The 12,149-nt window shown below is 46.7% G+C and overlaps 1 protein-coding gene across 4 annotated transcripts in view; it reads left to right on the top strand.

Annotated features, from left to right (window-relative positions):
• The window catches only part of LOC309559272 (alpha-aspartyl dipeptidase), a 46,041-nt gene that overhangs the window by 14,768 nt on the left and 19,124 nt on the right, over positions 1 to 12,149 (top strand). For all 4 annotated transcript variants that reach the window (XM_082262493.1, XM_082262494.1, XM_082262495.1 and 1 more), the window contains exon 4: positions 11,706 to 11,780. In XM_082262493.1, coding sequence (XP_082118619.1) covers positions 11,706 to 11,780 — 75 coding nt within the window. The remainder of the gene's footprint in view (positions 1 to 11,705; positions 11,781 to 12,149) is intronic.

Genomic DNA, 12,149 nt, shown 5'->3' with positions numbered 1-12,149 from the left:
CTTGGCTGGGGATGAACCCATGCAGCTGGGCTTTGCTCGTCTGTCCGAGGGGGAGAGGGTACTCCGGAGACGCGAGGGCCGATGCATGTACTGTGGTCTCGGTGGGCATTTTCGGTTGGCATGTCCGAACCGTCCGGGAAACGCTCGCACCTGAGATCCTGTCGGGGGCAGATCTTGGGTGGAGTCTCCTCGTCCCCGGTTTCCCGTGTTGACAAACCACTGATCACTGTTGTCCTCTCCTGGGTCGGGGGCTCAGTGACGACCCAGGCGTTGGTGGACTCTGGTGCTGGTGGTTTGTTCAGTGCGTTCGCTGCCGCCAATTCCATTCCTCTGCAGGCCCGAGGTTCTCCACTGGCTCTTGAGGCGATAGACGGCAGACCCCTTCTGCCGGCACACGTGACTCATGAGACCCTTCCAGTGGGGATAGCCATTGGTGCCGTTCACAGAGAGTCGGTCTGCTTCCAGGTTATTTCGTCTCCACACTACTCGGTGGTCTTGGGGTACCCCTGGCTCCAGAAGCATAATCCGACTTTCGATTGGAGATCGGCCGAGATCCTCTCGTGGTCACCACAGTGTGGGGCTATAACGCTCCTGCGTTTTTATATGGTGTGGATTTTCAGCTGCAGAAATAGTTCCACGTCAGCAGTCATGTAAGAGATATGCTGAGACACCATTCCCAACCTCAATGACTCATCATGTGTGGAAGGTCTTATTTCAGCCAGTAAATACACACAATTAGCAAGCTGGTTCTTAGAGTGACTTTATGCATGTGGTAACACAATGATGAAGGTTGAGTGGAGGTGGTAGGTGATAGACACTTGAAGGTGAGACAGTAGCAGATGGATGCAGGAAGGTTTAGCAATGTTGTATGATAGCAGATGATAGAATAGCAGGTGGACATACAAAAGAGATCAACCCAGTGCAGAAAAGTAGCAGTAGTCTCAAGAGCTAGCAATCTAGTTTATGCAGATGTGATAAACAGTCTCTACTATGCAGAGCTAGATAGTGTAAGCTTAGTATAAGTTTATAGAGAATTCCCCTGTGGGGTACTTAGCACTATTAGAGATACAGCCGAAGGGTGGTTCAGGAGAGGCGGATGATCCAGTAGCGGGATACAGGGATCAGCGCAGCGAGGTTCCGTCAGCGAAGTAAGCTTGCAAGCATGGAAGCTTCAAGCAAGGTTAGCATCCAGATAAGGGTGTTTGAACGAACACATGTGAGTGAGAACCGACGCCTTAAATAGCCATCTAGTCCGGCGCTGAGTGATGACAGCTCCAGTCTTAAAGGTGTATGCGCACCTTTCCAAAAGTAAATGGTAGGGCGCATACACTTGTGGAAAGTGTAATTTAGGGTACCAAAGGTACCGGAACATTACAGGGGCTAGTTGCATCCATGGGCCTGTCAAGTTGCTGTGTACTTCCTCGGACTCTCTGTTGCCTCCTGAATACGAGGAGTACCGGGATGTATTCGATAAGGTGCGCGCGGTTGCCCTACCTCCGCACCGCCCATACGATTGTGCCATCGAGTTACAACCTGGTGCCGTTCCTCCTCGTGGCAAGGTCTATCCACTGTCGGTAGCGGAGAATGAGGCCATGGAGGAGTACGTGAAGGAGGCGCTTTCACGCGGACACATTCGCAAATCCTCGTCCCCGGCAGGGGCTGGATTTTTCTTTGTGAAAAAGAAGGGCGGTGAGTTGAGGCCTTGCATCGATTACAGGGGTCTCAATCGCATCACGATCAAGAACGCTTACCCGATACCCTTGATTTCCGAGCTGTTCGATCGCCTTAAAGGGGCCACGGTCTTTACCAAACTCGACCTGAGGGCGGCATATAACCTCGTAAGGATCAAGGTGGGCGATGAGTGGAAGACCGCGTTTAACACCAGGACCGGTCATTATGAATCCTTGGTTATGCCCTTCGGGTTGTGCAATGCGCCCGCAGTCTTTCAGGAATTCATCAACAATGTTTTCCGTGACCTGTTGCAGCAGTGTGTGGTGGTCTATTTGGATGACATCTTGGTATATTCTGAATCCATGGAGACCCACATTCTGGATGTCAGACGAGTGTTGCAACGGTTACGAGAGAACAAGCTGTTCGGTAAGCTTGAGAAATGCGAATTTCACCGATCCCAGGTAACCTTCTTAGGTTACATCATTTCCGCTGAGGGGTTCTCCAGGGATCCTGAGAAGGTTTCGGCTATCTTACAGTGGCCCCAGCCCAGTGGTCTTCGCTCCCTGCAGCGCTTTTTGGGCTTCGCCAATTATTATCGGAAGTTCATCAGGGACTTTTCCATGCTAGCCAAGCCTCTCACGGATCTGACCAGGAAGGGCAGTAATTCCCAGGTCTGGCCGCTCGAGGCCATCCGAGCTTTTGAGGCTCTAAAGTCCGCCTTTGTGTCGGCTCCGATTCTGTCGCATCCCAACCCTGGGTTGCCCTTTGTCCTCGAGGTGGACGTGTCTGAGACGGGAGTAGGCGCCCTTCTGTCTCAGCGTAGAACACCAGAGGGTCCTCTGCTTCCTTGTGGGTTTTACTCCCGGAAACTGTCTTCCGCGGAGTGCAACTATCAGATTGGTGACAGGGAGTTATTGGCCATCGTGCAGGCCCTTAAAGAATGGAGGCACTTGCTCGAGGGTTCGGTGGTTCCGGTCCTCATCCTGACGGACCACAAGAATCTGACCTACCTTTCTGAGGCCAAGAGATTGACACCACGTCAGGCCAGATGGGCTCTGTTCTTGTCACGTTTTAATTACGTGGTCTCCTACCTACCCGGTTCCAAGAACATCAGGGCGGATGCCTTATCACGGCAGTACTCCGACCTGTCCAGGGAGGAGTCGATTCCGACTTCGGTCATACCTCCGAATCAGATCCTGGCCGCCATTCGCACCAGCCTGACCTCTCCCCTGGGTGAGCAGATTTTGGCGGCTCAATCTGGTGCTCCCTCTGGGAGACCCAACGGCAGAGGTTTTGTGCCTGAGGAGTTGCGCACTCGGTTGTTGCGAACCTACCATAACTCCAAGACCGCGGGGCATCCTGGAAAGAATCAGCTGTCCTGGGCTGTTTCACGTCTGTTCTGGTGGCCTTCCCTACGTTCCGACATCGCCGCATATGTAGCGGCATGCTCCGTTTGTGCCCAGAGTAAGTCCCCTCGGCACCTTCCGTTGGGCCTTCTGCAACCCATAGCCACCGGGGAGCGCCCATGGTCACACCTGGGGATGGATTTCATTGTGGACCTCCCTGCATCCCGAGGCCATACGGTCATTCTCATGATTGTGGATCGGTTTTCCAAAATGTGCCACTGTGTTCCTCTCAAGAAGTTACCCTCTGCACAGGAGTTGGCCACGATTTTTGCCAGGGAGGTTTTCCGGTTGCACGGTTTGACCAAGGAGATTGTGTCGGATCGGGGGAGTCAGTTTGTGTCCAGCTTCTGGCGCGCCTTTTGCTCCCAGTTGGGGATTCATCTCTCCTTCTCCTCGGCCTACCACCCTCAGTCCAATGGGGCCGCAGAACGATCCAATCAGGCCTTGGAGCAATTCCTTCGTTGCTATGTCTCCGATCACCAAGACAATTGGGTTGACCTCCTGCCTTGGGCTGAGTTTGCCAGGAACACGGCGGTGAACTCTTCCTCTGGGACGTCTCCCTTCATGGCCAATTATGGGTTCCAACCTGCCGTGTTACCGGAGGTATTCTCTCTCCAGGATATTCCGGCTGTGGAGGATCACCTTTCCGTCCTACGTGCTTCTTGGGTACAGATCCAGAAGTCCCTTGTGGTCTCTGCGCAGCGCCAGAGTCTCCAGGCTGATCGCAGACGAGCGCCTGCTCCTTCCTACCAGGCCGGAGACCGTGTATGGTTGTCCACCCGCAACCTCAACCTTCGAGTGCCCACTCCCAAGCTGGCGCCTCGCTTTGTTGGTCCCTTCCGTGTGCTTCGCAGGGTAAACCCGGTAGCCTATGCCCTTGCGCTTCCTCCTGGCATGCGGATCTCCAACGTGTTTCATGTCTCCCTGTTGAAGCCACTGGTGTGTAATCGTTTCACTTCCTCGGTTCCTCGGCCTCGTCCGGTCCAAGTGGGCAATCGTGAGGAGTATGAGGTGAGCAATATCCTGGACTCACGCCTGGTCCGCGGTCGGGTGCAGTTTTTGGTTCATTGGCGTGGTTATGGTCCAGAGGAGCGTTCCTGGGTTCCCTCCGCAGATGTCCATGCTCCTGCCTTGCTCCGTGCCTTCCACGCACGCTTCCCTCAGAAACCGTTCTTTACTCCGCGGAGGAGGGGCCCTTGAGGGGGAGGTACTGTCATGGTCTTACCTTCTTGCTGTTCTCCTTCGTTTGACATGTGCTGGCGGCCATCTTGGTTTCTGGGTTTCTTGTAGCCTCCCACTCTGCGGCTCCTCCTTCCCACTGGGAGGAGCTGGATGCCTAGCTCATATATATAGGAGGTCTGTGGCTTCAGTTCCTTGCTTGGTCCTCCTGTGTTCACATGCTTCTAAGACTGCTGCTGCTTCTGGTTCCTGATCCTGGCTTCGTCTGATTACCCTGCTGGTTCCTGATCCTGGCTTCGTCTGACTACCCTGCTGGTTCCTGATCCTGGCTTCGTCTGACTACCCTGCTGGTTCCTGATCCCGGCTTCGTCTGACTACCCTCCTGGCTCCTGACCTCTGGCTTCGCAAAGACTCTGCTTCGGTTTTGCCATCCGTTTGGACTTTTGCTTTACAGCTTGATTTTCAATAAAGCCTTCTTATTTTCACTTATCTGTTGTTGTACGTCTGGTTCATGGTTCCGTGACATTTATGACATTGGTCTGTGTCTGGTCTGTTTTTTTTTTTTACAATTTACCCTTCCATTCAAGTGTCTCTTATCAGTTTCTAATTGATCAATTGATGAAAATGCTTCCCTGCCCCATCTACCTATAAATTTAAGCAGCCTATACATGGAGCAAATTTCTTTCCTGTAACCCTTGGTTGCAGAAATTCGATTCCCCCATTGACACAGTCATTGTTGACAGGGAAATCCCTCCCACTGAGCCATTGTTTTCTCCTGGCTCAGAGAGGGGAAGCCGACCCTGCCGGGAGAAGACTGATCCACAAACCCTCTTGTACCTCACTCACCAAAGAGCTCTCCCCTCTTGGGGGTAACCAGCATCCACAGCACCCAGTGGCTGAAACAGCAGACCTCAAATCCACATGCGAAACTCCTCTTACCTTTAGTTCTCTTGTCCCCTCGTTTTACATTTAGAGATAGTAAAGGCAATACCCCATAGTGCAACACTGTAAAGCCTCTTTATTGTAAACAGATCCAAAATACACTTACATCAAGCCGGAGTTTAGACAGCATGAAAAAACAAAGGAAGTCCGGGTTGAATTTTTTTTTTACGCAGAGGTCCAGAGAGAATGCAAGGTAAGTTTATATTGCTCTCTGCATACCAGAGAGCAGGATCCATTGGTAGGGTCTGCTCATGGGGCTGGTTACCCCCCGATAGGGGAGAGCTATCTAGTGAGTGAGGTACAAGAGGGGGAGCATGTTTGTGGAACACCAGCATCAAGCACTACCTTAAAATAGGTTGGAGCACTTTTAAAGAGCACCTGTCACTTTAGGACAGTGTTTCTCAACTCTGGTCCTCAGGGCCAGACTTTAAGTATTACCTTGAGGAGATGCAGACTAGAATACTGCAATCACTGAGCAGCAAATGATGTCACCTGTGATGTATTTCAGTTTTCTTGCAAACCTGGCCTGTTAGTTTGCCCTGAGGACCGGAGTTGAGAAACACTGCTTTAGGAGTCTGTGATGAACTTTCTTATGAACCAGCTTTGAATATTTTTCTGTTATTTTCTAATTTTTTACGCACGATTGTGAAGCACTTTTAAAGAGCACCAGCCACTTTACTAGTCACAGAAGGACTTATTTAATGCAGCTTTTTAATCTTAAGTATACAATTGTCGTTTGTTGCTTTTTGCATAAGATTTTTTGTTTATACAATTTATTAGATACGTTTTGTAAGGTTTAACCCTTTTTAAAAGCACCAGTCACTTGCTATATATAGTTTCATTTCATTTTAGGGTCAATTTGGGAATCAATCAACATATTCATTAGCATGCACACCTATAATTTGAGCCCTATGCACTTTATAGCATAAACACACATACCAGAGCAAAAAATGTTTTCCATGGACACATACTAAATTGCAAAGCAGCACCACACCCACCACACATACTTTTATCATCAAACACCCCTTTGGGGGCTGTTTTCAGTGGAGGCAGCAGCTTTTGTTACTGCATAGTACCATAATAAGCATTGCGTGGAACCAACTTCAGCATTTTTTGATTGTTTCTCTGCCTGTTTATCCTATTTTCTCTCCTCTGAAATACTCACTTTTATTCTTGGTGACTTCAACATCCCTGTTGATGTTAACAGCATAGCTACATCTAAACTTCTCAACCTAAAAGAGAAGTTTGGGATACTTACCTAGGTTGATGCAGCCTCGATCCCCCACCAGCTCTAACACTGAAAAACAAGCAATCAAACACCGCCGATCGCTCGATTCTCACAGCTCCGTGAGCAGAGAGCTGATGACTGTTTCAACCTAACACAATGGCCACACTTCCACTCACTCCAATGGTAAAACCCTTGACCTTGTTTTCTCACATCTCTTCACTCCTGGCAACCCCACCAACACCCCCTTTTCTCCCTCTGATCACAACCTCATCAGTTGCAGTGTCCCTTGTCTTCAGACATCTATCCCTCCAAGCATCAATTACTCGTAGAAGTCTTCCCCAGTTAAACCCTCACTTTTCTTTTCTGCTACTGCCTATCTATGACATATACAGTGCCTTGCGAAAGTATTCGGCCTCCGATATAAAACTGTAATTTTTTGTGAAGAATCAACAACAAGTGGGACACAATCATGAAGTGGAACTAAATTTATTGGATATTTCAAACTTTGTTAACAAATAAAAAACTGAAAAATTGGGCGTGCAAAATTATTCAGCCCCTTTACTTTCAGTGCAGCAAACTCTCTCCAGAAGTTCAGTGAGGATCTCTGAATGATCCAATGTTGACCTAAATGACTAATGATGATAAATAGAATCCACCTGTGTGTAATCAAGTCTCCATATAAATGCACCTGCACTGTGATAGTTTCAGAGGTCCGTTTAAAGCGCAGAGAGCATCATGAAGAACAAGGAACACACCAGGCAGGTCCGAGATACTGTTGTGGAGAAGTTTAAAGCCGGATTTGGATATAAAAAGATTTCCCAAGCTTTAAACATCCCAAGGAGCACTGTGCAAGCGATAATATTGAAATGGAAGGAGTATCAGACCACTGCAAATCTACGAAGACCTGGCCGTCCCTCTAAACTTTCAGCTTGTAACGCTCCTGCGTTTTTGTAGTAGGCTGGATTTGCAGCTGCAGAATCTCCACTCAGTAGTCATGTAGAGATGTGTTGAATAGCCAGATCCAACTCTCCAGACTCATCACTGTGGGCCTGTCAGCTTCAGCATACAGATATACACACTCAATAAGATGTTCCTGGAGTGATAGGATGTATATAACAGTATGAAGATGATGTGCTGAAGGGACAGGTGTGAACAGTGACAGAGATGGCAAGCACTTGATAGAATGTTCAGGAGAGTATTAGATGGTATTAGGTAGAATGCAGATAGGTTAGTAATCGAGTATGGTAACAGGTGGTAAGGACAGCAGATGACAAATACAGGATAGACTAACCCAGTGCAAGGATAGATGGTAGTAGACTCAAGAGCTAGCAATCTATGTAACAGTGCAGATGATAGAATTAGTATGCATAGATAGTAACAGTCCTTATGTGCAGAGGTAGATAGTGTAAGTAAGGTTATAGAGGATTCCCCTGTGGGGTACTTATCACTAGTAAAGTTAGTAGTAGCAGGGTCCAGTAGTAAGGGAGTGATCCAGTAGCGAGATACAGGGATCGGTAGCGAGGTTCCGGTTTGTTTCCAAGTAAAAGAGAATAGCTGGAGGTTCCAGTAGCAAGGTAAGCTTGTAAGCAGGTGGACACACGGCAGGTTGAACGAACGATGTGAGAGAGAACGCCGGCGGTTGAAATAGCCGCTCTGCGGCGCTCGGCGATGACATCATCCGTCTTAAAGGTGTATGCGTACCACCTAATTAGAAAGGTGGGACGCATATTTGAAAGAAAAGTGGAAAATAAGGGTACCAGAGGTACCAGAATCTTACACAGCTCATACAAGGAGAAGACTAATCAGAGATGCAGCCAAGAGGCCCATGATCACTCTGGATGAATTGCAGAGATCTACAGCTGAGGTGGGAGACTCTGTCCATAGGATAACAATCAGTCGTATACTGCACAAATCTGACCTTTATGGAAGTGTGGCAAGAAGAAAGCCATTTCTTAAAGATATCCATAAAAAGTGTCGTTTAAAGTTTGCCACAAGCCACCTGGGAGACACACCAAACATGTGGAAGAAGGTGCTCTGGTCAGATGAAACCAAAATAGAACTTTTTGGCAGCAATGCAAAACGTTATGTTTGGCGTAAAAGCAACACAGCTCATCACCCTGAACACACCATCCCCACTATCAAACATGGTGGTGGCAGCATCATGTTTTGGGCCTGCTTTTTTTCAGCAGGGACAGGGAAGATGGTTAAACTGTGCCGGTTTAGGAGATATTAATTGTACCTACAGGTAAGCCTTATTACAGGCTTACCTGTAGTTAAAAGTGATAAAAAGCGGTTTACTATCACTTTAAGGCTGGAGGAGAGGAGAGGAGAGGGGCGAGCAGGAGAGGAGATTGTGCTCTCACTGAACACAACGGAGCTGACAAGGAGAGAGGGAGGGGCAGGAGGGGGAGATGCAGACTTGTACAGAAAGAGCTGCTATGACGAAGGCACGTAAGCTGACCACGATTTCATGGCTCAGCAGCCATGCTAAACATGGTCAGGTCACAGAGGGGAAGTCAGGACCAGGCAGGGCCAACCAGGTACTGTAGAAGAGACAATTCACAAGCAAAAAGCACTATGGTTTTGCCTTAAAGAGACAGGAGCATAATTTTCTTTTTGTTTTGGAAATTACAACCACTTTAACTGGCAACTGTGTATTCATACAAAGCTGTACCGAAATAAAATATGTTATTTTTTATCCCCACATATAGAGCTTTCTGGTGGTATTTAATCACCACTGCATTTTTTATTTTTTACGCTATAAACAGAAAAAGACTGACAATTTTGAAAAAAAAAACAATATTTTTTTACTTTCTGATATAAAACATATCCCCTTAAACAATAAAAAAAAAAAAAACGAATTTCTACATAAATGTAGTCAAATATGTATTGTGCTACATATTTTTGGTAAAAAAAAAAAAATCCCAATAAGAGTATATTGATTGCTTTGTGCAAAAGCTATAGCGTTTACAAACTATGATATATATATATATACTGGAATTTATTTTTTATTTTAGTAATGGCGATGATCAGCGACTCGTCTTCTATCCTATGCTCTCTCACTCACATCTTCAATCCCTCCCTTCCTACTAGCACCTTCTCCTCACCCCTAAAGCACTGAACCTTTCAGCCTGCACAGAATACCCCCATACTTAAAAAGCCCACACTGGACCCCATCAATATGAACAAATTAAAATCTCTTTTACTCCCATTTACCTCTAAACTTTTAGCATGCTTAGTCTACAACTGTCTTAGCTCCTACCTCACTGAAAACAACCATCTTGACCCCTTACAGTCTGGCTTTCCCCCGCAGCACTCCACAGCAACTGCTCTACTAAAATTCAGTAACAATTTACTAAATGCTAAAACCAACAGCCACTACTCCATACTCTTACTACTAGACCTTTCTGCGTCCTTTAATACTGTTGACCATCCGCTCCTCCTCAAAAAACTCCACTCTCCTGGCCTACAGGATTCTGCTCTTTCCAAGTTCTTCTCCTACCTATCACAGCGCTCCTTCAGTGTCACCTACAACTCTGTCTCCTCCTCTCCACTTCCTCTTCTTGTAGGCTCTGTTCTTGGATATCGTCTCTATCTACAGCTCCTCTCTTGGTCTCTTGATAACCTCCCATGGCTTTCAATAGCATCTCTACGCCAATGACACCCAAATCTATCTCTGTACTCCTCACCTCACTTCTTCAGTCTCCTCTCACATTACTAACTGATATATTGAAATTAATGTCACACTACTTCCTCAAACGAAATCAATCTTTTTAAAACAGAGCTTGTATCATACCCCCCTCCCGCCCCATGTCCCCCCCCCCCCCCCTGACTTTTCCATAAAGATCAATAATACAATTATCAGTCCCTCCCCTTATGCCAATGCACTAAGTGTAATCCTAGATTCTGATCTCTCCTTTCAGCCACAAATTCAGTCACTGTCCAGATCTTGTAGACTTTACCTCCGTAATATCTCTAAAATTTTCCCCTTTATCTTTTACCTTGACTACTGCAACTCCCTTCCCATAGGCCTACCTCTACACAGGCTCTACACATCTCCCCCCAAAATACTAACAACATACAAAGCCATTCACAACTCTCCCCAAGTCCAATTACCAATCTTGTCTCAAAATATCACCCAAACCCTCCTGTACGTTCAACACAAGACTTCCTGCTCTCTAGCTCTTTTGCCTCTTTCTCCCATGCTAATCTCCAGGACTTCAGAGCCTCTCCCATCCTCTGAAACTCTCTGCCTGAATCTGTCCGCTTATCTCCTATTCTGGCTACTTTCAGGCGATCTCTGAAAACTCGTCTCTTCAGGTAAGCCCATCTCGCCTCCACCTAACAACTGAACTTTTAATTCTTCCATCAGATCATCCCTCACAGTTATTACCTTTTGTGCCAATTGCCCCACCCTAATAGATTGTAAGCTCCTATGAGCAGGGCCCTCTTAACCTAACCCCTTTTGTATTTTATTGTATTGTAACAGTACTGTCTCCCTTTGAACTGTTGTTGCTATAAAAATACTGTATAATATTAATAATGTAATACGCAGTTCATTAGTCCTACAGGGGGTATCAGGGAAGGATGTTACTCGATCACCACCTGCACTCACTGTGGGAGGCATTTACCCGGAGGAATGGAAGAGCCCGAAAACAACTGCAGGTGCCACCAGCTGGTACACACTTTCAAAAATCCCTAAGCTGGCTGTAAAAATCGATAGCAAGCTCACAGCTTGCAGCAGCAGCAGCTTTAAAGGAGTTGACAAAGTCTCATGGTTTTTCACCTTAATGCATTCTATGCATTAAGGTGAAAAACCTTTTCTGCTTCAGCTGCCCCCAGAGCCCCCCCCCCCCTCCTTTTACCTGAACCCGATTGTTCCAGCGATGAGGGACTCATGAGCCCACCCGCACGGGTGCCCCCATGGAAAGAGGCTTTCCGTGGGGGCACCTGATGAAGAGGAGGAGCCAGGAGTGATGCCGGGGCACCCCAGAAAAGAAGGATCGGGGCTGCTCTGTGCAAAAGCCTTGCACAGAGCAGGTAAGTATAACATAGTTGTTATTTAATTGAAAAAAAAAACCTTTACAATTAGTTTAAGCTTGCTTTAACCCCTAGTATACTCTGCTGTTTATATAATGATCATAGGTAGATAAGGGGTTAATAAGGAAAGAACTTGGTTCTTTTAACATAATTCTCACATTTTTTTTAGAGCATTACACATAGTCAGATTTCTTGACCGTTTTCACACTTTTGTTAAAAAACTCTTAATATTTTTTCAGGTTATGGCCTAGACAGCATACACGAGGCAGTGGATCCTGTAGAGGCGGTGCAGAAATCAGAAGCCATATTTATTGGTAAGTACCATATTGGTAAGTACCATGTGCAGTAAAGTTCAGTTACAGTTTATTATGTATTTATTCAGTACCGAAAAAAAAAAATCAACACCAGAAATCACAAGCGATGCTTATTGGTAAGTTCAGTTTGCAGTACTGTACTGTTACATTATATAATTCATTTAGTACAGTGTAGCACCCACTCCTGCAGGAACTTCTGGTAAAGTATAGGTTCTCCTACTTTTTCCAATAATGACCCACTATGTAACTGGACCTGAAAACACACCGACACAGCAATGGCAATGAATAGGCTTAAATAAAGCTGGCAAAATACAGTGGTTCACTAACAGTGACACAGTACCATAGCAGTGAGGCCAATGGCGTTGAAGT

This window comes from Pelophylax lessonae (assembly GCF_965119305.1).
Source record: "Pelophylax lessonae genome assembly, chromosome: 6".
NCBI lineage: Eukaryota > Metazoa > Chordata > Amphibia > Anura > Ranidae > Pelophylax > Pelophylax lessonae.
This window is presented reverse-complemented; position numbering and strand designations above follow the sequence as displayed.